The sequence below is a fragment of the Cuculus canorus genome, chromosome 20 (assembly GCF_017976375.1).
Source record: "Cuculus canorus isolate bCucCan1 chromosome 20, bCucCan1.pri, whole genome shotgun sequence".
Lineage (NCBI taxonomy): Eukaryota > Metazoa > Chordata > Aves > Cuculiformes > Cuculidae > Cuculus > Cuculus canorus.
In genome coordinates, this window is record NC_071420.1 from 4,918,910 (window position 1) to 4,944,192 (window position 25,283).

The 25,283-nt window shown below is 59.0% G+C and overlaps 4 protein-coding genes and 2 non-coding genes across 6 annotated transcripts; 2 read left to right on the top strand and 4 right to left on the bottom strand.

Moving 5' to 3' along the window:
- Positions 1–65: 65 nt before the first annotated feature.
- Positions 66–11,363, bottom strand: NEK8 (NIMA related kinase 8). Its single transcript, XM_054085192.1, has 15 exons — positions 11,236–11,363; positions 10,691–10,896; positions 8,987–9,219; positions 8,141–8,272; positions 7,754–7,962; positions 7,277–7,356; positions 6,897–7,078; positions 6,510–6,660; positions 5,489–5,565; positions 4,219–4,336; positions 3,819–3,969; positions 3,434–3,597; positions 3,049–3,207; positions 2,729–2,887; positions 66–1,113 (listed from the first exon to the last, which is right to left on the bottom strand). Exons 1-15 carry the CDS (start codon positions 11,280–11,282, stop codon positions 1,085–1,087), a joined length of 2,097 nt encoding a protein of 698 aa, XP_053941167.1. The 5' UTR covers positions 11,283–11,363; the 3' UTR covers positions 66–1,084.
- A 1,862-nt stretch (positions 11,364–13,225) lies between these two features.
- Positions 13,226–15,268, top strand: TLCD1 (TLC domain containing 1). Its single transcript, XM_054085060.1, has 4 exons — positions 13,226–13,475; positions 13,563–13,645; positions 13,946–14,028; positions 14,492–15,268. The coding sequence occupies exons 1-4, from the start codon at positions 13,279–13,281 to the stop codon at positions 14,885–14,887; spliced, it is 759 nt and encodes a 252-aa protein (XP_053941035.1). The 5' UTR covers positions 13,226–13,278; the 3' UTR covers positions 14,888–15,268.
- A 3,226-nt stretch (positions 15,269–18,494) lies between these two features.
- RPL23A (ribosomal protein L23a) lies at positions 18,495–21,664 on the bottom strand. The gene is made up of 5 exons (XM_009560208.2): positions 21,514–21,664; positions 20,570–20,750; positions 20,084–20,260; positions 19,639–19,708; positions 18,495–18,560 (listed from the first exon to the last, which is right to left on the bottom strand). The coding sequence occupies exons 1-5, from the start codon at positions 21,536–21,538 to the stop codon at positions 18,546–18,548; spliced, it is 468 nt and encodes a 155-aa protein (XP_009558503.1). The 5' UTR covers positions 21,539–21,664; the 3' UTR covers positions 18,495–18,545.
- Positions 19,777–19,843, bottom strand: LOC128854209 (small nucleolar RNA SNORD42). The gene has a single exon (XR_008453188.1). It is a non-coding gene; the product is annotated as a small nucleolar RNA SNORD42 (small nucleolar RNA).
- On the bottom strand, positions 20,350–20,423 carry LOC128854210 (small nucleolar RNA Z17). The gene has a single exon (XR_008453189.1). It is a non-coding gene; the product is annotated as a small nucleolar RNA Z17 (small nucleolar RNA).
- A 71-nt stretch (positions 21,665–21,735) lies between the features above and the next one.
- Positions 21,736–25,258, top strand: RAB34 (RAB34, member RAS oncogene family). Its single transcript, XM_054085394.1, has 10 exons — positions 21,736–21,949; positions 23,066–23,182; positions 23,267–23,358; positions 23,726–23,791; positions 23,994–24,095; positions 24,163–24,227; positions 24,301–24,590; positions 24,682–24,772; positions 24,859–24,966; positions 25,043–25,258. Exons 2-10 carry the CDS (start codon positions 23,129–23,131, stop codon positions 25,108–25,110), a joined length of 936 nt encoding a protein of 311 aa, XP_053941369.1. The 5' UTR covers positions 21,736–21,949; positions 23,066–23,128; the 3' UTR covers positions 25,111–25,258.
- Positions 25,259–25,283: the final 25 nt, after the last annotated feature.

Genomic DNA, 25,283 nt, shown 5'->3' on the forward strand with positions numbered 1-25,283 from the left:
AGAAATTAAAAAAAAAAAAAAAAAACAGAAAGGAAAGGAAACAACCCTTCTGGAGATAAAAACTGTAACTGCTGCCCGTGACATGGTGATATGCCCCCTCCTGCCTTGCAGAAAGGCTCCCTGGTGAAAGCTCATCATCCCTCTGGGGAGATCTGGGTTAAAAAACTTCAATTACTGACAATTGCTTGCTGTGTTTTGCTGCCTTCCACTAGCTCAGCTGGTCAGCAGCCGGATTTAGGGGCCTGAGGGCAAAAGTCAGCTGGAGGATCCTCCGGTGAGCTCCTGGGGCCAGGGGGAGGCTGTAATTAGAAAGCTCCAGGCAGCATTTCTGGAGAGTGAACCAGGTTGTGGTGCACAGAGGCTGCTCACACCGGGTTCGGGCAGCCGTGCAGGCCAAGACGCTCAAAAGCATGATGAGCAGCTCAACAAATGGGTAAAACCTTTTAAAGGGGGGGATGGGAAAGGACAGACATCTCTAATTAGAAAAGAGGTTTGCACTTAGTCACCCAGTGTAGTGCCTCGGGCCCTAACTCCAGACACTGCTGCGCGAAGGCTGACAGCTCTCTCAGACACCGAGCTGTCAGCCTGCGCTTTGTAACCAGAGAGTTTCCACGGGGAAAACAACCTCTGTGCTCCTCACCCTTCTACACAGGCACTTCCAGGAGGGAGAGGCAGAGCCCTGGCACGATCCCCTGAGGGCAGCACCAAAGCTCCAGGGATGGCTGTCCCATGGCACGAAGCCTTGAACACAGCGTTGGAGCTCCAGGGACATCAACCCCATGGAACAACCCCCTAGACGCAGCGCTAGAGCTCCAGGGACGCCTGCCCCGTGGCACGTTGAGGGCAGCAGCTCTCAGGCACTGGAGGTTCACAGTGACCTTTGATTCGATACGTGAGACCAGCTCTGGTTCCGTGGGAACCATCGTTAAGAGCTCCCTCTTTCTGGAGCGCAGCTGAGGAGCTTCGGAGTCCGGGGACGCAGGTCCGAGCCAGGCTGTAGCGGGCAAGGGCAGGCACGCCGGGCAGCTGGAGCTGCCTCCGCATCTCTACAACGAGGCTGGATACGGCCCCTCTCGGCTCGAGCTCACTGGGAAGGTGACTCTTCCACGGCAGCTGAAACACAGAGGGCAAGGACCAAGAAGAAGCTGTAAGCTGCCATCTCGATGAAGCTACAGGGAGCAGTGTCCTGCCCCACACAGGCCAGACACCCAGCAGATGGGCACCACAATCCCTGTCCCACTAACCCAGTAGTGGCACAAGTAGGAGGCAACGCCATCTCTTGAGGCTTGCACCCTCCTCTCCAGCATGCCTGGCTTCTCCCAGTTGCTTTTTGCAGTGGGACTGAGAGAAGGGTGCACAGCAGCCTCACGATAAGGTGGGCAGAAGGCCAAGCCAGTTAAAAATGGTGTTGGCTGCACGGGAGGAAACCGCAGCGCGGTACAGAACTGCCGCCCCAAAGGTGGAGCACCGCACGCCTGTGCCAGCAGCCTCTCTGGACCAGATCACAGCCAGCGCTGAGAGCAGCAATGACATGAAATGTGTCACCGGTTCTCGTGTTCTCTCTGGAGAGGCTTCCAGGCAGATCGAGCTGTGTGAAAGCCCAGAGTCAGAATTCAGCTTTTTGTAATACAGAGTTCCGGGTGCTTTTTGTTATCGAGGGACGCTGGAGCTGACGAGGCTGCCGACACTGTGTGCTGCCTCAACACTGCTGTGTTGAGGTTGCCCTTCCAGTATGGGGCAGGCAGGCCAAGGCTTTGGACTGGGCAGGGCAGGGGGACAGCAGCGGGGCTGCGGTGGAGACACACTCTCAGTCTCTGCTTTTACAGTGCTGCAGGTGGGAGCCCACAAACCAGCTGCCATGGAGCACAGGGGGACTCCGGCAGCGGAAGGGGTGAGCAGCAAGCAGCCTTCCTGCAGAAACAAACCCTTTTGACTCGCCTGACAAACGCCCTACTTGTTCCCGAGCCTGGGGACTCAGCCGTTCCCCGTCCCCTTCACGTGGCAGCACACATCACGTGAGAGCTCAGCACTCACAAGGGAGGAACGGGAGCCATGGCCAACTCTACTGCGCCGGGGCAGTCAGCCGGCCTCCTCCCCTCTGCGGTGTAATTAACCTCCTTGAAGTGGGCTGGGACTGGAATCCCTCAGCCCAGCGCTGAGGCCATAATCAGCCTAACAGAGGAGGAAGAAAGGCCCCTCCAGCAGTCTGGGCCAGGCTCCCATCATAGATCCCGGCAACGGAAGGGCAGGTCACGCCATGGGCACGTTTTAACTGTGCAACGACGCTGCATTTGGCCCTAGCAGAGAACCACAAAACCATTGCTATCTTTTCCAAACCACAATGGAAAGCCAGCAGCCAAAATGACGCCTCAAATCTCAGCTTCTATTTCAGCAGCAGCAATTAGAAAGCTGCTCTTTTTGGATACTTGGTACACCGCCAGCACACCAGCTCCGCACCAGCCACAGCCTGGCCAACCCACCTGTCTGGGAGCACATGAGACCGCCTCTGCCATCCCTCTGCTCCCCCAGCCCAGTGGAAGCAGCAGTGTCACAGTGCTGCATAGCAGAGTTTTATGGGCTTCAAGTTATTTCTAGTCATCTACAGCTCTAGAGGGACTAGAATAACACAGGACTTAAATGCCAGGGTTACTCAGTACAGCTGGTCACAAGGCATTGTGTCTAAATGGGCCCTCATGGCAGGAATCACAGTAATAAAGCCTTTACTCACGCTTCACTGCCAGCAGCGTGTTCCCGTGACAGCAGGCTACGGAGGTCACCAGGTATGGATGCGCCTCCTCCAGCTGCACCGGCCTTGGCGTTCCTGTTTCTTCGTCCTTCCTGCCCAGGCGTCCCCTGGCTCCTTTCCCCCACGTGCACACATCTCCATCTGCAAAGACAGATCCAGCTTGCTGCACCCAGAGCTCAGCAGCAAACAGGCCTTCCATCGCCCTGCGCTATCTCCAAGGCCTGCCTTGGCCACAGCATGAACTGCAGGCAGAGGAAAGCCCAGCCCTGCTGCAGTCTGGGACACAGGGGCTTCAGCCTCACCTACTCCGATGGCCACAGTGAAGGCATCCCCACAAGCCACCACGGTGACCTTCATCGCCTGGAGCCCCACAACCAGGTGAGGCACGCGGCTGTTGCGGCAGGAATTGGTGCCCAGTTGCCCGTGCTGGTTGCTCCCAAAGGTGTAACACTGGCCAGAAGCTGACAACAGAGAGGAGAGAAACAAGTGGTGCCACCCGAAGAGGCACTGGAGCCCCTGAAGTATTTTGCTCTCTACCAGGCTGAGCATCCTGCTCCACAAAGCTCCAGTACTGGGGGCAGGGTGCTTTTTGAGCCTCTCCAAGGATTCTGCCCATGGGAAGCAGAGGCAGAAGGAGGACAGTGAAAAAGCGGGTACCTTCTCAGGATCAGAGCACAAGTCACTCACCTGTGACTGCAGCCGAGTGCGCCGTGCCGATGTCAGCACACACAATCGGCTCTTGGTTCAAGGGGGCCGACTGGGCAGACGTGAACACGGTGGCCTCTTCCACCTGGTCCTCTGCAGAAGGCTCCTCTGCTGAGCTGATCCGATCTAGGCCCAGCTTGTTGCACCTGCATGGGGAAAAGCACAGTTCAGAGCTGGCCAAATGCAGCCTGGCACACACACCCCCAGGAACAAACCTGCCATGGCATAACTGGACCACTGGCCCCAAGATGCCAGGGAGCAGGATCACATAGAGATATCTTCTAGAGCCCCCCCCGCTCCTTCCTCGGCTGGACAGGCGCGGGAGGCCACAGGCAAGCTTTGGAGCACAGACCCTCTCCCCTCTTACCTGTTGCTCCCACAAGCAAGAATCTGGTTCTTTACTGTGAGGATCATGGAGGAATCGATGCCGCAGATGACCCTCTGAGCCTCGTGGTCCGGTGGGATTGTGACCTGCTGGGGGGAGTTGTGGCACTCGAGGGTACCCAGCCCAAGCCGACCTGGCAGGAGGAACAGAGCAGACTGACACACAACCTGAACACACCTCCATGAGCAACGACATCGACACTGGTGCTGCAAGAGGCCAGGCTGGGACCTATCGCCACAGCAAGCAGGGAAATCCAAAGTAGCTGCAACTCTTCCATACCTGGCACATCTGGAGAGGACTGTGGGCAAGCAGAGCCAGCGAGGGGAGTGGGAACAGGCAACGGAAAGCACAAGCCCTGTTCTGCAAAGCAGGTATCTCTTACCATTATCCCCCCTGCCCCAGGCAAACACTTCCCGTTCGTTGGAAACCGCCAGGACGTGAGATGCACCACAGGCCACCTGCACCATCTCGTAGCCCAGCAGGGCCTCCACAATCTTGGGCTGGCAGGGGAAGAACAGCAGCCGTCAGCCGAGACCTCCCAGCCTGCCCGGCTGCTCCCATTCCTCCCCCTCAGCACCCCCCAGCCTCAACACAGCGCTGGCAGCGTCCCAGTTTTCATCCGACACAAACACCAGAGAACATTTTTTTGTTCCAAACAGTCTTCAAAGGGTTTAGAGAATACGTGCACGTAGCACAAAAGATAAAGCAAACATCTCTGGGGCAGAAGAAAGCAGCCAGCACAACGGTTAGGAGAGGGAATAGGATCAGCCGAAGGGCTGGGATTTGCCCCCCTGCCCATGTGGGGAGTGCCAGGGGCCGTTAACGCACGCTCTGAGCAGGCAGTGGCTTGGTAGAGGATGCGTTAGCTGAAAGGCTCTTGTGCAGAGCAGTTGTGAGATACCAGCTACAGACTCGTTAGGGTGTGGAGAGACCAGGATCTCCACATTTTGCCCAGCCCCTGCTGTGACCTGCTGTTAGATCTGACACCTCACCACAGCGAGTCACATTCTCATTATCTTCTTCAAGTGAAAAGCACCATTTGTTGGGACCTGGCTGCTGCTCCCAACTGGTCTCCCCTCCCTAACAATAAGCACTGAGCAATTCAGCTCCGGACGGAGCAGGAACGAAGGAGCCAGCTGACCACAGTGACAAATGGCACCAGTCCCCGGGCTCGGCTGGAAGCCTTCAGCTGCTGCCACATCCGAGGGCAGAGGAGGAAGAAGCTGGAAAGGAGCGATGGGCCCTCAGCCCTAGCGCTCCAAGCCAATCGGAAACACACAGCTCTTCTTTAAATACTGGCTCTTTTGAAAAATAACTTTTCTCAGTGAACCCTGGCAGCTGCGGGCCAAGAGCGAAGCAGGCAGGTGTGTGATTGGAGGCAGCCTCCAAGCTGGGAGCCTGCCAACAGCAACCACAAGGCAGCTCTCGCCTTCCCCCACGCTCAAAGGGATCATTGTGTAGGGGGGGGAGAGAAAGAGAGAGGCAGGTTGGGTGTTTTAAAACCCGCAGTGACAGGGAGAGGAGGGGGAGGGAGTCAGACACGCCTAGGATGCACATCCCTGGAGCTGGGATGAGCCCTCTCCCGGAGTGCAGAAGGCACGATCCATCTTTTAATCTGGAGAAGCAGCGAGCCCAGCACCCTCACGACAAACCTGGCTTACGTCCGTGAAGTTTCCGTGCCCCAAACAGCCGTTGCTGCCACTGCCGAAAGTCATGATTATCCCTCTGTCTGGAAAAGCAGAACGAACTCGTGTTACTGGCACACGTGAGGCCCTGTAAGGCACACACGGCCCGTGGGGATGGTTGTGGCTCCCAGGAGAGCGGCTCCGCTCGGATCCACTCTGACTCATAACTTGCTGGGGGGGCCGGAGGCCTTGAGCGACCTTCAAGAGCACAGCAGCCTCGATGCGCTGCGACAGCTCACCAAACAAACAGCAGATGATAGGAGAGCGCTGAGATAACATTATTGCAGCTGTGTACGCAGGAGCTGCTAACTCCACGGTCTGTCAAGGTGTTAAATACACAGAGGCACTCACTGAGCAGCCGCTCAGCAGAGGGGTGGCAGGAAATGCCATGGAGAGGTAGGATAAACACATGCCTACAAAGTTTGCCAGTTGCGTATCTGTCATTTGCTGCCCTGATCCCTAGTAGAAGTGCAAATAGCGTTCCCAGAGGAACACTGGGAGGCCTTTGCTCCACAAACACAGCCCCAGGCTGGTGTGTGTGCTCCCCTCCCTGCCGCAATGCCTCCTGGCCGGCTCTGAAAGGACTTCAGATCCTGCCTTCCTGCAGCTCAGGACAGGCTGAGGACAACCAGCCATGCAGGAGCTCACGGAGACTTCTCTCCGCAACAGCAGTCACTGCTGTACAGCCCAGCTCTGGCTTCAGGTGACACCAGCACAGCCAGAACAACAAACAAGAGGAGATCTGTATTCCTCCTCACACCAGACACACCTCTTGGACCAAGTTGGCCAGTGTGGGATCGTAGGAAGGCTGTGTTGGCCATTCCTGACCTCTACCTGACGCTACAGGCCACAAAGGCTTCTGTGTCAGTGCCAGCCCTGTGCCGCCCTTAGGTTTTTCTCTCCGCAGTCACGCTGCATCCACACAGCCAGCTGCCAGCCCAGGCGGGCTTGGGACTCAGCCAGGAGAAGGCAGGAGGCAGCGGCTCACCTGTGAGGCAGGCCGTGAAGAGATCACCGCAGGACACGTTCTTGATGGTCACACCAGACTGGCCCTCCAGGAATCGGGACACAAACTGAGGCTGGAGCTGCTCAGTGGCTCCTGGGAGAGAAGGGCCTCCCGCAGCACCCATCGGAGGAGCCTGGGGGAAAGAAGCCATGTCAGCTGCTGCAACTCCGTGCAGCACGAGCTGGGTTGGAGAACTCAGATGAGCCCCTTCCCACAGGCTTAGCAGTGTTGGCCGCACCCTGGACCAGCCTGTGTTCATGGGGAATACGGTGCCAGGGCCCATGCAGTGAGCAGAAATATCTGCTCCTCAGAAATCGCACATCTGAGGCTTCCACGGCCACTACCTGCCCCAGGTTCCCCATCACTCACCTCCCACATGATAAGCCGCCCCGATTTGGTGACCCCGGCCTTCTGCGTCCTGCCAGCCGACACCTGCACCACTTCGATGTTAAGCATGGGCAGGCGGAGTGGCGTGGTGATCCCACTCCCCCAGGTGTAGATGGATGACAGCGGAGGAGGAATTCCTGTCCTGGCTGAACCACCTCGAACACCTATGGATCAAAGAGAAATCACCAACACAGAGCTGCGACTCTGCTCCCACAGGAAGGGCAACGACAAGCTCCTTTAGGGCTCAGGGAAAGTGATGTCTCTTAGCTTCCTCTCTTCAGAAGATTGAGTGCCTCTCTGACATCCAAAGGACAAGGCCCTTCGGAATGGGGTTGCGCTGAACGCACCGTGCCAGGACTCACCCCTCGGCCTGGCGCTGCTCACTCGTCCCCCCGTCCGGCTGTGGGTCACTGTCGGCACCGGAGCCAAGGGTTTTTCAGGCCTGCCAAACCAAAATCCAGTCTTTAATGTCAAGTTGGCCTCAGAGGTCCTGTAGAGCCCTGTGTCACAGAAGGTCTGGGCAGAGCTACAGCATAAAGCCATGGCTGAATAGCTCAAAGAATTGCCTCAGTAGGTACTTTAAACCATCTGAGAGAGGGAAGTTGATGTCAGTTCACTTCCCCCTGAACTCGCAACTCTACTCGTAATGACAAGCCCACACCTGCCATGGTCCCAAGCCACAGGGCCAGGCTCAGCCCACAGCACGCTGGGTAACGCAGGAGAGCTGCACGGAGACAGTGCTCTCCTCGGAGCTCGTAACAGAGGCAGGGAGCTGGTCAGAGTCACTGCAAGCTGTGGCAGCCCCTCCCAGGGGACACCAAGGTGGCAGAATCACTTGCCTTCTCATTTTGACACTGCCCACGTCGGTGTAGAGGTTCAGAAGAGGCCGAATGCAGATGGCTTGAGCCATGATCTCATTCAGCTGGGGCCGCTTGGACGGGTCCAGGTTCAGCATGCTAAGGATGAGCTGGCGTAGGTCGGGGCTGTATCTATCCGATATTGGGGCAAACGTCCCGCTCATGATCTTCAATACTAAAGCAGGAAGGTTCTGAACAGAAAACAAGAGAGAGACACACAGTGGCTGGACAGCCAGCGGCAAGGCCGAGGAGCAAGAAGCTCTCAGCACTGCCCTCTGCCTTCACACCTCAGCGAGAAGAATGATCCATGCATACATTTTCACCTCTGTAAGAGGCCACTGCGCTAAGTGTAAACCATATCCCTCTTACCGCAGCTTCAAAAGCCCTCTTGAGGCTGGCGAGTTCATACAGCACACAGCCCAAAGCCCAGATATCGCTCTTCTGGTTGTAAGGCTTCCCTTCACAGAGCTCTGGGGAGATGTAGCACGGAGTTCCCACGACCTAGAAGAGACAAAGCCATTTACTGTGATGCTGTGAAACTGGGGCAGGGAGGTGGGAAGAGAAAAGCTCAGTTTAGAGCCCAGTGCTGGCTACAACCAAAGCTTAGTGGAGCTGGGCTTTTGTTCCCTGGTGTCAACATCTGGCTGACAGTAAAAAACAGGAGGATTTGCCTTTCCGGAGACCTCCCTTGCACTGAGATTACCTCTAATTTTGCTCCTATGCACTTGAGAGAATAAGAGCCCAGAGCAATGAGCGTGATATAAACGTCTAGTCAGATTAAACCAGGCGGGGGATGATGCTGAAGTCTCAAGCAGAGAGAAGAGATTAAGACAAGGCAGGACGGCAGGGCACAGGCAGGGATTGAGTTGCCAAATAAGTGTCAGACGAGCCTGTAAACAGCATCCCTCCCAGTGGGAGGAAACCTGTCTACTCTTGCCAGTGGGCACAAATGCCCTGTCCCCTCCCGGGCAGGTGCAGGCAGGTCTTTCTCACCTCTTTGCAGCCCACAGAGAGGCAACAAACTTGGGCATGAAGACGTTAGCCTGTATAAACTCCAAGGAGGAGAGCAGCAGTGCAGCACACGGATGCATGCAAGCGTGCTACATCCAACCTGGCTGCCTACAGCTTCCCCAGAGCCTTTCATGAGCCAAGCCCAGAGTTTCCAGCCCATTGCCATGGTGGAAAGTAGTTCCCTTGCAAAGCCAGGCCACCCACCGTGTAGGCTTTACTTTTGCTGCTCAAGATTTTGGAGATACCAAAGTCTCCGATCTTGACAATCATGCGGTGTTTGTCCAAGAGAATGTTTTGAGTCTTCAAGTCGCGGTGCAGGATCTGCTTGGTGTGGACGTGGTGAAGAGCCAGGAGGATCTGCACAAAGAAGTGCAGGATGGTGTCCTCATCCAGCAAGGAGTTACAGCGCTTGTGAATGAACTCGGCCAGCGTGCCCCCTGTGAAGGACAACAAGGGGCTGTCGGGAAGCGGGACTGCGCAGGGCAGCGCAAACCCGGCCTGAGAGCCAGAGGGGTTGAGCCATGGCATCTTAACATGCCAGGAGCATGGGGAAGGGCACATCCTGGTGGGACAAGCGGCACATCCTCCAATGCTCCTGAGACCGTGCAGAGAACAATGGCAGCACGGTTGACAGGATGAAGAAACAGCAAGAGAGAAGTTATTGTTGACATATTGTCAAAAGCAGCAGGAAAAGAAACTCTAAAATTACAACTCGAGGAGGAGGACACAAACCCCGACGGCAGAACAAGATAAGCCTGTTCTGCAAAGAGTTCTTGCAGTCCGAGAGGCCATGTGGCGCTGAGAGGCCTGTTTGAGAACGGGAGGTCTGAATTCTGCCCTCACGTAGGGTTTTTAACAAACCTTTATACAAACGACTTCAACTCCACAGCAATCTCGATAGAAATGACACCTTCCCACGCAGAGCTGTGGGAGCAGCAGCGTGGAAAGAGCTGACACAGAGAAACGTACATGAAACCGAAGCTCAGGGCAGATGGTAGCATGGTTATCAGCGACCGAGGCGTTAGAAATCTCCTTGTTCCTGACAGGATTAGCAGGCATAAGGCACATAATCACAGAATCACACAGTTGTTCGTGTTGGAAGGGACCTTGGGAGGTCATCTAGTCCAACCCCCTGCTCAAGTAGGGCCACCGGCAGCTGGTTGCCCAGGACTGTGAGCTGTTCTTTGAACGTCTCCAAGGATGGTCACTCCACAGCCTTTCTATGCAACCTGTGCTCAGTCACTTGGCTCACAGTCCACCAGAACCCCCAGATCATAGAATGTTGGGTCAGAAGAGACCTCAAAGCCCATCCAGTCCCACCCCTTGCCATGGACAGGGACACCTCCCACTGGATCAGGCTGCTCCAAGCCCCATCCAACCTGGCCTTGAACACCTCCAGGGATGGGGCAGCCACCACTGCTCTGGGCAACCTGGGCCAGAGCCTCCCCACCCTCACAGGAAAACATTTCTTCCTAAGATCTCAACTCAATCTCCCCTCTTGCAGCTGAAAACCATTCCCCTCATCCTGTCCCTGCACTCCCTGATCAAGAGCCCCTCCCAGCTTTCCTGAAGCCCCTTTCAGTGCTGGAAGCTGTTCTAAGGTCTCCCCTCAACCTGCACCTGTGGAAACTTAGATTGGATATTATGAAAAACGTCTTCACTTGAAGGGTTCTCAGGCACTGTCAGAGGCTGCCAGGGAGGTGGTGGAGTTCCCATCCCTGAAGGGATTTAACAGATGGGTGGATAAGGTGCTCAGGGATGGCTTAGTAGGGGATAGGTACGGCTGGACTCCATGATCTCAAAGGTCTTTTCCAACCAAACGATTCAATGAATCAATGCGAACTGAGGCCCCTGCATCCCCCAGAGCTGCCGAGGTGCCAAATGCAGATGCTGGGAGACAAGACCCACCAGGTGCATACTCCATGGCGATCATGAGGGCCTTGTCCTCCAGGAAGTTCTCATAGTACTCAATGACATTGGGGTGGTTGAGCAGCTTGAGGACCTGGCACTCGTTCTGCGCCGCCAGCCGCTCATCCTTGCTCATCTGCTCCACCGGGATCTGCTTCAGGATCACCAGCTTCTGGTCAGCCTTGCGCAAGCAGAGGTGCACGATGCTGCGGGGACAGAGACGAGGCCTCAGCGGGGGGACAGGGACCCGGCCACCGCCCTGGGGTGACACATGGACCCTGTCCCCCCCCCGTTGCTATGGTAACCAGGCACGCATCCCCCCCCCATCCCTGTGTCACACCCCCAGCGCTGTCACCCATCACCACGGCAACAGCAGGGCCTGGACAGAGACACACACACAAGGTACCACCCGTTGCCATGGCGATAGGCACGCGCTGCTGTTGCTATGGCAACGCGGCCTCTTCCCCCACGCGCGCGATGCCGTGGTGCAAAGGCCTGGAGACACCCTCCTCGCCGGTCCCTCCCGGCCCTGCGGCTGCCCTCACCCGAACGCCCCTCTTCCCACCACCCGGATCCGCTCGTATTTCTCCATCCCCGGCCCGGCCCGGCCCCCGCTCCTCGCGGCGCCATGGAGGCACTTCCGGGTGCGCTACGGCGGCCGCGGATGGACAGAACAGCGCGGGCCGCGCCTGTCCACCTACTGTATCCTGTAGAGCCTGGAGGGAGAAAGAGTATCACAGAATTCCCGGGCTGGAAAAGAGCTTTGAGATCACCAAGTCCAACCGTAGCTGTCCACTACTAAATCACATCCCTAAGAGCTTCATCTGCCCGTCTGTTAAACCTCTCCAGGGAAGGGGACTCCACCACCTCCCTGGGTACCCTGTTTCAGTGCTTCAGGGAAGAAGTTTTTCCTGATGCCCAATCTGAACCTGCTCTGGTGCAGCTTGAGGCCATTCCCTCTCATCCCATCACCTGTCACTTGGGAGAAGAGACCAGACCTCCTTCCAGGCAGTTGTACACACTGATGAGGTCTCCTCTCAGCCTCTTTTTCTCCAGGCTAAAGAACCGCAGCTCTCTCAGCCGTTCCTCCTAACCCTTGTTCTCCAGACCCTTCCCCAGCTCCGTTCCATTCTCCGGCTGCGCTCCAGCCCCTCAATGTCCTTCTTGGAGTGAGAAGCCCAAAGTGAATCCAGGATTTGAGGTGAAGCCTCACTAGTGCTGAGTTCAGGGGAACAATCCCTGCCCTGCTCCTGCTGGTCACACTGTTTCTAATCCAAGCCAGGATGCCATTGGCCTTCTTGGCCACCTGGGCCACTGCTGCCTAATGTTCAGCCGCTGTCAACGAGCACCTCCAGGTCCTTCTCTGCCAGGCGGCTTTCCACCTGCTCTTCCCCAGTCCTGGAGCTGCATGGGGTTCTTGTGTCCCAAGCGCAGGACAAGAAGGAGGGTGAGATCATGGCTGCCCTCACCCCATCTGATAAAGGCCTTAGGGGTGCTGGTCAACAGCGGCTGAATGTGAGCCAGCAGCGGCCCAGGTGGCCAAGAGCGCCCTGGCTTGGATCAGCCGTGGTGTGGCCAGCAGGGAAGGGATGGTTCCCCCTGCTTTTGGCTGCAACTTGAATCCTGGGTTCGGTTTTGGCCCCTCACTACAGGAAAGACATTGAGGGGCTGGAGCGTGTGCGGAGAAGGGGAATGGACAGATGTGCAGCGCTGGAGAGCCGTTTCTCCTGGGAATGGAGAGGTGTGCAGCGCTGGAGAGCCCGTTCTCCTGGGAATGGGCAGATGCGCAACATGCACAGGCTGTGCCCCTCACAGGAGGGGGCGGCGCCATCGAGAAGGGGGCGGGGCCAGAGAGGAGTGGTCGTCAACAAGGGGGAGTGGCCATATAGAGCATAGAAGGGGTGGGCGTGGTCATCACAGGGGGCGTGGCCATTATGAATACTGTCTTAGAGATGTAGCCAGACCAACAGGCGCGGCCAATGGGACAGTGCTCTGCACGTAGGGGGCGTGGTCAAAAGGAAAAGTGCGGCCAATGAGAACGCGTTGAGCAGCAGAGGTGTGGGGAGGGGGAGTGGCCAGATGGAAGGAGCTACCAATAGGGATGCGTGGTGTGGGCGTGGTCAATCCAAGGGGCGTGGTCAGGCGGATGGGCACAGCCAATGGTAACACTGGCCTCTCAGTGGGGCGTGACCAACGTGAGGGGCATGGCCACGGCGGAAGCAGCAGCCAACGGAAACGCTGGCCGCGGAAGGGGAGGCGTGGTCAACTCGAAGGGGCGGGGCCAGACAAAGTGGAGCAGCCAATAGGAAGGCGCACTGTGCAACAGGGGCGTGGCCAGACGGGAAGGCGCCACTAATGGAGGCGTGGCCACACGATGGGGGCGTGGCAAGATGGATGGGCGCAGCCAATGGGAGCAGCGGCTTCGCGGCAGAGGGCGTGGTCAACGCAGGGGGCGTGGCCACATGGGACGCAGCAGCCAATGGGAACGCCGGCCTCGCCGCTAGAGGGGCGTGGTTAACGGTAGGAGGCGTGTCCGGGCTCTCCCCGCGGGGCCCCCCCGCGCGGCGGGGCCGCCGGAGCTGGGCGCGATGGGCCCGGGGTGGCGGGCGGCCTCGGCGGGGCTGGTGTGCGGCAGCGTGGCGATCTTCGGGGCGCTGGGGCGGGCGGCGCTGGCCCTGCCCCGGCCCGCTGCCGTGCGGAGCCGCCCCGGCCGCGCCTGGCGCTGGCGGAACCTGCTCGTCTCCTTTGCGCACTCGGTGCTGGCCGGGCTGTGGGCCCTGTTCAGGTACCGGGGCAAGCTGCGAGGCGTTGGGGGTCCCCTCGGCTCTTCCGCCCCGGCTGACCCCCCGGCCCTGCTCCGCTTTCCCCACAGCCTTTGGCACAACCCGGAGCTGCTCTCCGACGTCCAGGACGGCTACAGCGTCTCAGGGCACCTGCTGGTCTGCTTCTCCTCGGGTAAGGGGGTCAGTGGGGCCATGGCCACGGCCACCTCGCTGGGCTTCAGCCTCGCCTGGCCCGGGACAAGCCCCCATCTGAAGGGCCAGGCTGCTCTCCGTGCCTCCTGCCTTAGTCGGGAGCGTGGAGCCCGCGGGCTGCCAGCCCCGGGGCTCGGCCACCTCGCCATGCTTTGCCAGGGCCGAGGCATTCCTGACACCCGGAGTGCAGCCACAGCACCATCGCCCTCCTCACTGCTCCTCCTTACCGCAGTGGGCGATGGGGCACCAGACCCCCTCAACGCTCACCTTCATCCCACAGGCTACTTCATCCACGATAGCCTTGACATCATCTTCAGCCACCAGTCCCGCTCGTCTTGGGAGTACCTGGTGCACCACGCCATGGTGAGTACGGCCCTGGGGAGGCAAGGGGTCAGCAAAGGGAGGGCTACCATGCACCTGGGTGGGCTACCGCAAACCTCATGGGGACTACCACACACCCCGGGGCTCAGCCCATGCAGGTTTCGTGCGCTACAGCACAGCAAATTGAAGCCCTCCCCTCTGCCTCGCCCTGGCTGCCAGGTATGCCGCACATCAACAAAGCAGGGGCGCGCGGCGGGGTAGGATGCCTGCCAGCGTCGGCTTGGAGTGCCGGGAGCCAGCCAGGCTGCCGCACTGGGAGAGGGAAGGGCTGGAGGCTGGTCCACACTGGGAGGAGTAACAGGTCCCAGGGGAACGGGCTCTCCAGCCTGGTTTTCACTTGGGTCAGGTGGGATCTCTGGGTGCTTGCACTTAGATCCCAGTGGGGAACGGCTCGCCTCCCCCAGGACAAGGAGAGCTGACCCTCCTCCGTCTGTGTGTCCCCCAGGCCATCTCTGCCTTCCTCTCGCTCATCATCACGGGCCGTTTCCTGGTGGCAGCAGTGCTGCTGCTGCTGGTGGAGGTGAGCAACATCTTCCTCACCATCCGCATGCTGCTGAAGATGAGCAACGTGCCTTCCCCGGCGCTCTACGAGGCCAACAAGTATATCAACCTGGTGATGTACTTCGCCTTCCGCCTGGCGCCCCAGGCTTACCTCACCTGGTACTTCCTCCGCTACGTGGAGGTGCAGGGCCAGGGTGCCTTCCTCACCGCCAACCTCCTGCTGCTCGACGCCATGATCCTCATGTACTTCTCCCGCCTCCTCCGCTCCGATTTTTTCCCCTCCCTGCGCAAGGGCTCTGCGGAGAGAGATGTGGATGGTGAGAAGTTTCTGATAGACTGAGACGTGTGTGCCAAGGGGGACCCAGGCTCCAGCTCCTGGAGGTTTTGGGCTCCCCAAACCTGCTCTGATGTGCCTTAGGGCTCGCTCCCTGGCCCCGGGCCCTGCCTTCACCCTCTCTACTGCCTAAAAGTGCTTCCCTGCCGGACCAGCCCGACAGCCTCACCGAGCCACAGGGACGCCATCAAAGCCAGGGGCACGGCCGATGGAGAAGCCGCCCAAGTTGGCTTCTGCACAGGCAGCTGGGGCACGAGGGGTGGCTGCGTTTCACAGCTGATGGCCTGAGGGGGTTGCGAGGGAAGGGTCCAGCCCCTTCTGAGGTGATGCTGGGTGTTATGTGCATTAAAATCAGTCTGTTTTCTGCTGCCGCAGCACGCCTGGGCTGGCTTTTCTGTGGAGCAGAACGGCATCAGGGGGAGAATGGGGGCATAGGTAAGGATGTGGGCATGGGAAAGGATGTGCCCCTGTTCCCAGCAGAGGGCTGGCAGTCCTTGGGAAGGGAGGGGCATATATCTGCTGCTTGCTTTGTTCTAGGGACCCTCCAGGGATGCCCTCAAGCCTGCTGGGTCCTACCAGCCCAGCTGCACCATACTGAGCTTTGAATAGCAAGACCCCATCCCTCCCACAGATGGGTCTCTCTGCTCCTCCTCACTCATCTGGCTCTTCCAGAGCCTCCGGGCTGTGCAGGGAGCAGGGGAAGGAACCAGGAGAGGTACTGAAGCATCCCTGACCTGGTGGCAAGGAACCTGGCTGGACTGCATGACTCACCCGGCAGCCACGTGAAGTGGAGCTGGCATGGAAAAAGCCCTGTGAGGCCACAGGCTCTTCCTGGAAGACTGCTGCATGCTCACATCCCCCCCAGAGCTGTCTTCACCAGCACAGCACAGCACTGGGCCCTCTCCTGCAGCAGCGAGACCAAGAAGCACCCTCAGAGCAGTGGGAAGAGAGGGGGGGCTCAGCTCCCAGGGCGGTGGGGGGTGAATGTGGCCAGAACCGGCCCAGCCGGTCCTGCGGAGCACCAGGAAGGTAAATCCTGCTGACGTGACAGCTCTGGGACCACACAGGGACTGGCAGAAAGGAGTGGGGCTTAGAGGGACCCTGCTCCAGGGCAGGATCCACCCCACCAACCCCACCATCAGCCCATCTCAGGCAGAGACAGGTTGAAATAAACCAGTGATTAAGTGGGAATGGTGGGGGATCACCTTCCCTCCCCTCCAGAGAGGGGAATCACCCCACAGGGCTGGGATCCCACACGGTGGTCTCTCCACACAGAGAGGACACATCTCTGCCCCAGGTCACAGGCTCAGGGGGACCAGCAATGCTCCCACAGCAGAGTGGAAGGGTCGGGCATGACAACGCTTCCCAAAGCAAGGAGCCCAGCTGCCCCCAGTTCCCTTCCTGGCTTCCAGCTGGAGCATCTCAGCACTGGCCAAGCTGGGGCACCTGGAGGGCAGGCTGGCTGCCAGCCCAGAGCGAGAGGCAAGTGTTGGGGAAGGAAAATCATGGGATCCTGGAATGGTTTGGGTCAGAAGGGACCTTTTAATGCCCATCCAGTTCCACTCTCAGGCAGGGACACCTCCCACTGGATCAGGGGCTCCAAGCCCCATCCAACCTGGCCTTGAACACCTCCAGGGAGGGGACAGCCAGGGCCTCCCCAGTCTCATCATGAAGAAAAATGCCAGAGGGCAGCAGCCACAAGGCTAAGCCGAGGCAGGGTCGGGGCAGACTGCAAGTCATGCTGATGTGAATCCCTCTCCAGCCTCCACGCTGCAACACAGACCCACTCCTCACCCCAACAGCGATAGGAGCTGTGCTACAAGGGGTGACGGCTGAGGAGGAGGCACAGGCTTCAGGCAGCCGCCAAAGCCCCTGCAGCTGCTCATCCCTTCCCCAGGCTGTGGTCAGGAGGTTGGGTAGGAGCCCTCGCCTCCACAGCCCAGTGGCTCAGGAGGGATCCGCACCCAGGTAAGCAGGGCTTTTCCCTCCAGGCAGTTTCTCACCCTTTACAGCAGGCAGGGAGCATCGCCTGTCTCCCCTCCCAGCCAAGCACCCCATGGGGCGCAGGGAGAACCAGGTGGTGCTTCCAGGAAGTCCCCACTTCCAACCCCAGCCTTCAGAAGCTGAGTGACAGCAGCCAGGGTCTGCCCAGAGCAAGGTGGGCACCCAGGCTTTGATCCCCCATCCCTGGAGGTGTTCGAGACCAGGGGTTAGGTGGGGCTTGGAGCAACCTGAAGGTGCCCCTGTTCATAGTAAGGGCTTGAAACTGGATGGGCTTTAAGGTCCCTGCCAGCCCAAACCATCCCACGGTTCTATGATCTTGGGGTCCTGGTGAACACCAAGATGACTGTGAGCCAAGTGACTGAGCACAGGCTGCCCAGAGAGGTTGTGGAGTCACCATCCTTGAGGACATTCAAAAAGCAGCTCATAGTCTTGGGCAACCAGCTGCCAGTGGCCCTGCTTGAGCACAGGGTTGGACCAGATGACCTCTCAAGGTTCCTTCCCTGGGACTCCACCACCCTCTGCAAGAAGCTTGAAGGAAGTCGGTGCCCCCGCTGCAGGAGTTCAATTACCCTGGTCAATATTTGGTCAGGGCTTTCACCATCTCAGCGCTGTGTATCCATACACTTAAAAGTTCAAGAGCCCCTAAGGCTCACCCACACTTCTCCTCCTTTGCCCGCTCTTGTGGCTCTCTCCAGTTGCTTTGAAAAGCCAGTTTCATCTACAAATTTAAGGAGGCAAAGGACTGCTGAGGCGTGGAGGTGGGGAACCCTGGCCCAGGTTGCCCAGAGCAGTGGTGGCTGCCCCATCCCTGGAGGGGTTCCAGGCCAGGTTGGATGGGGCTTGGAGCCCCTGATCCAGTGGGAGGTGTCCCTGCCCACGGCAGGGGTGGAACTGGATGGGCTTTGAGGTTCCTTCCAACCCAAACCATTCTGTGGTGCTATGAAAGAGCCCTGATGAGGGGCACGAACCCCAGCAGGTTACAGGCAAGGGAACAGGAACATTGTCAGGGAAACTAGGCTGTGATCACATGCTGCAACACAGGGATCAGGGATGCTGTCAGGAAACACACACAGAAAGCCTCTACGATGTTGTTAGTTCAAGGGCTTCATCAAGAGAAGCTTGCAAGCAAAGAGCTGAAACACTCACACTCTAAAAACACTGCAACGCTCTGCTGGTGCCAGATTTGACCCATAAACATGTTTTTGTTGGGGTTTACCCACCTCCTGTGCACTCACCAGCCTGCTGCACGCTCCAGAAGGAAGCGTGTAGGACAGAGAGAACACCAATCACAAACACAAGCTAATTGCACAGGGCAATATAACGATGGAGGATACCAGAGGCCTCAGGTGAACAGAGCTATTAAAGATTTGAGGCTGCATCACCTCACAGATGCCTACTCACAGCAGACAGAACACATCAGTGATCCAGGAGAGCTCAGACAGGCACAGGGCAGCGCTGCCCTCTGTGCAATCCTCTCACAGAGCAGCAAACTCTACCCTCACGGTGCCACGGAGGGAGGATCCCCCTTTACTGAAATGAAACCCCAAAAGTTTGCTGGGCGCTCGTTTTCACACAGGCTACGCTGTCACAAAACACAAGAGCCCTTCAGTGGTGTCACAGGGTTTATTATCCTGTCTGTACAGTCCTTGGTAGATGCAGTTTAGATGATTCCAATCTGGAAAGAAGCACAGCACATTAAAAGAGATGTTATGGTGGCAGAAAGGCAGAACTTCCACCAAAGACATCACCACCAGGGCTGAGTCTCCCTGGGATTCCTGTCCTCCAAAGACAGGCTTCTTCCTGCCAGCCTGACGAGTGTCTCTCACAGCCGCTTTACAGATCCACTCCAGGGTGACCCCTGTGCTAATCCACTGCCCCATTTCCTGCTCCAGTACCACCCCTGCCTCTTGTCCACCTCAGCCACACCCAGGACTGAACTACTCGCTGCTTCCAGCCACCTTCATGGCAGAATGCCCTCCTTCGCCTGGGCTGGCAGCACAGCGGTGCCTCTGGCATCATCTCCCCTTTTCGAACAGGCTACAAACAGTCCTGGCCAGGAAGGCCATTAGGACAAACTCTGTCCCAGCCCAGAAGCTGCAGGGCAGTTGCTGCATCCTGCCTGCGAATGCTCTGGAGCTCTTTTAGTCATAGAATGGGTTGGAAGAGATCTTTACACGACTACAGGTCATGCAGTCCAATCGCCCCGCAGTCAGCAGGGATATCTTTAACCGGATCAGGTTGCACAAAGCCTCATCCAACCTGATCATCTATGTTTCCAGGGATGGGAGAGCCACTACCTGTCTGGGCAACCTGGGCCAGGGTTTCACCACCCTCAGTGTGAAAAGTTTTTTCTTAATATCACATCTAAACTTTTCCTCTTTTAGTTCAAAACCATTACCCCTTGTCCCATTGCTACAGGCCCTGCAAAAACGTTTTCCCCCGTCTTTCCTATCAGCCCCCCTTTGAGTATTTGAAGTCCTGTGGTGTGGAGCCCTCCCTGAAGCAGCTGAGGAACTGCAGCAATTCTCTCTCAGCAACTTTTCCCACCCAACCTCAGGATTTCCCTGGCAGAACTGCATTTTGCTGGACAATGTGGCTTGGCTTCTGAATGCCTGGAGCCTGTCTAACAACAAGGACACTCCACAGAAGTGCTGCTGTGCTAGAAGCACCCGTACCCTCACCTGTACTCCAGGAAGAACAACCAAGTGCTGAAAATAGACAATGGGGGCTGCAAAGCTTCAAACATTTCTCACCTTGTTGGCTACATCCAGTGCATCATAATCTGGAGCCAGTCGGACGTAAGCCTTCTTCTCCCCATCAGGCCTAGAGAGGAGCAAGAGGATCAGTACAGAGGCACACAACTTCTCCCACCCGCTCTGCGTTCCTGCAGCGTGCATCAGTGGTTCCTTTGGAAACATCACTTTACTCAGTGGTAAAAAATGTTTACATCACTTGCACGAGATTCCCTGCGCATTAGAAGAGCTTCCTGACGAGGCTGACCCTCTGGGCTGCCAACATTTCCCGCTTTCACCACACACACACAGTCGCAAGTTGCATTTCTTGTAACTTTAACACTGAAAACACTATGAAGGCCAATCCCACACTCCCTCCAAGCACTCATATTTGTTCCTATTTTCTGTTAAAAGCGGCTCTGCAAGCACCTCAAACCCAGCGATTTACGCTCCCCTGCCTTCTCACCTAATCAATGTGTTGACCTTGGCCACATCAATATCGTAGAGCTTCTTGACGGCCTGTTTGATCTGGTGCTTGTTTGCCTTGACATCGACAATGAAAACCAGGGTGTTGTTATCCTCAATCTTCTTCATTGCCGACTCTGTGGTCAGAGGGAACTTGATAATGGCATAATGGTCCAGCCTGCAAGAGAGACCATGTGGTTAACAGAAGGCCGGCAGATGCTGTCTCTGCAGTTCACGGGCTTTCAGGTACCACCTAAAAAAGCTTGGGGTGCATCAGTCACCAAATAAAGTTCTAATCACAAACTCTCAGGCTTTGGTCGCTTAAAATCATCACCTGCACCCCAAATGCCGACCACGCTGCCACCAAGTGTGTGCACAGCTCCCAGGGCAGCACACTGGCACGGTGTCACATAGGTCCCCACACCACCCCAAAAGTAAGGCTTCTCCCACCCCACAAGCCCTGCTGCAGGGCATAACCCACACATACTTGTTTCTCCGTGGGGCGCTCTTTCGGGGGTACTTGGGCTGCCGCCGGAGTCGCAGGGTCTTAGGCCTGCGGAAGGTGGGTGATGTGCGGATCTTCTTCTTCTTGTGACTGTGCACCCCCTTCAAGACTGCCTTCTTGGCCTTCAGCGCCTTAGCCTTTGCCTCTGTCTTTGGAGGCACAGCTGCAAGGACAACTCAGTCAGCACAACCAGGGTCTGCAGAACCCTTACACACTCCCCGGCCTGCCCCAACAGCCCACGGCTTCCCCTGTCAACTAACGGGACCTCTCCAAGCGATCCATGTTCCCCAATCCAACCAATGCCAACCCCAAAACGCCCAACTGCGCTTTATTACCCCATCCCAAAACAGTCTCTCACCTCACCAACAGGCAGGGACACTCATTTGTGCTCTCAGATCCCTCACTTCCCAGGAATGAACTTGAACCCCTCCAGGGACAGAGCAGCCACAGGTTCTCTGGACAGCCTGGGCCAAGGCCTCCCCATCCTCAGCGTGAAGAATTTCCTCCTAATGCCTAATCTAAATCTTCTCTTCTCCAATTTAAAGCCATTCCCCCTCGTCCTATCACTCCAGGCCCTTGCAAGAAGCCCCTCCGCAGCTTTCCTATAGTTTCTTTCAGCCCTGGAAGCTGCTCTAAGGTCTTCTCGGAGCCTTCTCTTCTCCAGGCTGAACAAGCCCATCTCTCTCAGCCTGTCCTCGTACGGGCGGCGCTCCAGTCCTCGATCATCTCCCCCTCAGAGGGCTCTCCAGGCCCCCCCACGTCCCGTGCAAGCCTCTCCCGCCACCCCCACGTGCCCGGGGCCCAGCACCGGCTCGCAACCTCCTTACACCGCTCAGCCCGGCTTCCCGCGACCACCCCGCACCCTAAACGATGCCTCACCACGATCCCACCCCTCAAACCCAGGCCCCGGCGCCCCCTGCCCTCACCCTCCTTCTTCGCCTTGGGCGCCATCTTGGCCAGGCGGAGGCCGAAAGGGGTCTCCCGCGCCGCGCCGCACGGGCTTATAGCGGCAGTTCTCGCGAGATCTCCGCACTCCACTCTCGCGATACCGACGGGAAGAGTAGTCCTCGCGGGCAGCCTCATCCACGCATGCGTAGTGCATTCCCGCGCCGCGGGGCATTGTGGGAGTTGTAGTCCCGCCGCATCAGCCTCGCTCCGCGCCTCTGCCCCAGCGGGGGAGCCGGGAGGAGCCCGGGAAGGGGGGGGGTCACCGGGGTCCTGTCTTGTCGGTAGCGAAGCAACGGTCCAGCCCTGGGGAAAACGGCGTCTTGGCCACTCCCTCGTTCCCGGAGGAGTGGCCAAGACGCTGATTTCTCCCTGGGCTGGGTGTGCAGCGCCGAGCACCGCTACCGGCACCGGGAGGTTCGCGGGAACAGGGGGACCCCGCCCCGTTGGATTGGCTGTAACGGGGGGCGGCGGGGGGGGGGGGGGGGGCACGAGGATGGGGGACCCGGGGACAAGCGGCGATGAGGGGACCAGGGGGACACGGGTGGAGATGATGGGACACGGGGACAGAGGCACACGGGGACCGGTGGGACACGGGGATGGACGTGCACGGGGATGGTGGGACATGAGGACAGGGACACAGAGATCGGTGGGACATGGGGATGAGATGATGGGACATGGGGAAAGAGGCACACAGGGACGTGGGGACTGGTGGGACACAGGGACGGACGTGCATGGGGATGGTGGGACATGGGGACCAATAGGACATGGGGATGGATGTGCATGGGGACAGTGGGATGCGGGGACAGGGACAGGTGGGGATGTGGGGACCGGTGGGACATTGGGATGGGATGGTGGGACATGGGGATGGAGGGACATGGGGGCAGGCACACAGAGACCGGGGGGACGGGGAAACCCAGGGACATGGAGACTGTGGGACATGGGGACTGGGATGGTGGGACAGCAGGACAGGCACACGAGGAATGTGGTGGGGACTGGTAGGACACGGGAGAAGATGACGAGACTCAGGGACAGGTGGGGACATGGGGACCAGTGGGACATGGGGACAGCCGTACGTAGGGATGTGAGCACCAGTGGGACATGGGGATGAATGGGACATGGGGACATGAGGACCAGGGGGACATGGGGGCCAGGGGGACACAGCGATGGCTGTGCATTGTCCTGAACTTGGGATGTGAGGAGAGCTGAGGCGTGGGGACAGCGGTACCCTGGTGAGCAGGGGCGTGGGGGTGGCTGGGACATGGGGACAGCTGTATCCCGGGGCATGGGGACAGCTGGGACATGGGGACCGCTGGGACATGGGGACAGCCACACTCGGGAATCTCGGGGTGGCTGGGATACAGGGACAACCACGCTTGGGAATGTGGGGACAGCCACGTCCCAGGGATACGGAGACAACTGGGACAAGGGGATAGCCCTCCTGGACGCAGGGACAGCCGTATTGCAGGATGCTGTGCCTGGGGACACCTGGGGCACGGAGACATCACTGCTCCACGCTCCCTTTGTCCCCAGGGCTCGCGGTGGCCCTTGGCCCATCCCGGCTCCCTCCGGCCACCCAGGCGGCCCCGCTGGACCATGAACGTGCTGGCTCCGGTCCGCAGGGACAGGGTCATCGGTGACCTGCCCCCGGTGAGCCAAGGGGACGAGAGCGGATGGGGGGGACCCGGCTGAGCCCCATGGTCACAGCGGGGTCCCCCTTTGTGTCCCCAACAGTGTTTTCGGAAGGAGGCCGCCCTGCATGCGCGCTCCGCCTTCCACCCCAGCGTGGCCAGCGCCTGCCAGGAGCAGCGGACGGGCACCGTGGGGTGAGCTGGGGCGATGGGGAGACCCCCACCCCACAGCTGGGGGGGTGACAGGGGTCCCACAGCCCCACCAGCCCCCGGCTCAGGGTCCGCGTGCCGCGTGGCCGCCGGCTGCGCGTGCTGAGCCCTGCGTCACGGCGCAGGAATGCAGCACGGGGGGGACACGGGGGGGACACACATGGGGGTCTGGGCTGGCCCGCGGCTGGTGGCAAAGCGGGAAAGATGGGTTGTAGGGCGCTATGGGACTTGGGGGGCTGTGGGATGACATCTCCCACCCCATGGATTCGCCTGTCCGTGGAGCTGGGGGAGGGGGAGGCAGGCAGGGACACCCCCGCCCCGCTGAGCGGCTGTGCATCCCCCTGCCCTGCAGCTTCAAGATCTCCAAGATCATCGTGGTGGGCGACCTCTCGGTGGGGAAGACCTGCTTGATCAACCGGTAACGGGACACCCCCCTCCGGACGGGGGGGGGTGGGAGGCAGGGGGAGAGACATCCCCCCCAAAAAGGGCAGCGGCACCCTGGGCTGATCCTGGATCCGGCTGGACTCTACATCTTGGCACCACCGGGATGGGGGCACTGAGCCCCAGGGAGGGGACCCGGTGGGGGGCTGGGGGCTGCTGACACCGATGTTCACCCCCAGCTTCTGCAAGGACACCTTCGACAAGAACTACAAGGCGACCATCGGGGTGGATTTCGAGATGGAGCGTTTCGAGGTGCTGGGGGTGCCCTTCAGCCTGCAGCTGTGAGTAGGGACCGGACCCCTCCCCGCGTCCCCCCGCGAACCCCCATCACCTTCCACCTCCCCCTAGGTGGGACACGGCCGGCCAGGAGCGCTTCAAATGCATCGCCTCCACCTACTACCGCGGAGCACAAGGTGAGGTCCCCACCGCGTCCCCCCTCTCACCGGTTGTCCCTGTCACCATCTCACCCCCCTCCTCCTTCCCCAGCCATCGTCATCGTCTTTGATGTCAATGATGTGGCATCCCTGGAACACACACGGTGGGTGACGTGTGGCCAAGGTGGGACCAGGAATGAGCGCATGGGGCGGTGGGGATGGATGGAGAGGTGGGAGCTGGGCAGGAGGATGCCCAAGCGTGCGAGTGAGCGGGTGGCACCTGGCCATGAGCCACCGGCTGGTGACAGTGGCCCTTGTAGGCAATGGCTGGCTGATGCCCTGAAGGAGAACGACCCATCCAACGTCACTCTCTTCTTGGTGGGCTCCAAGAAGGACCTGAGCGTGAGTATGCCCCCCTTCCCGCGGGGTCCATGCGCCCCGTCTTGATGGGGTTGTCCTTGTCACCCACCCACCTGCGTGGCTTGGTTGGCAGACACCAGCGCAGTACAGCGTGATGGAGAAGGATGCTCTCAAGGTGGCCCAGGAGATGCAGGCGGAGTATTGGGCCGTCTCCTCGCTCACCGGTGGGTCCCCGGCTGGCCAGGGGGACATGGACCCCAAAATCCAGCTGCGCAAGGGGTCACTCAAGGGATCTCATCCCACGGGGCAGGGGAGAACGTACGGGATTTCTTCTTCCGCGTGGCAGCGCTGACCTTTGAGAGCAGCGTCCTGGCCGAGCTGGAGCGCAGCGGTGCCCGCAAGATCGGCGACACCGTGCGTGAGTACCTGCGGCCGTCCCGCACGGGTGTCCCCCCCGGTGCCCCCCACATCTTCCCAATTCTCTGTCCCTACAGGGATCAGCAGCAACGAGAGCGACCTGTACCTGCCAGCAGCCCGCAAGAAACCCAAGTGCTGCCAGTGACTGCGCTGCGCTTCCCTCCTCCGGACCAAAGAGGGGTGGACCTGGCTGGCCCCGAGAAGCCCCCCCGGCCCCCCCGGCCCCCAGCTGGGGTGGACAGGAGCACCCATGTGGCTCCCTTAGCTATGCAAACCCAGGTACCACTCGCAGGAGATGCCCCCAGGCTCCTGTTTTTC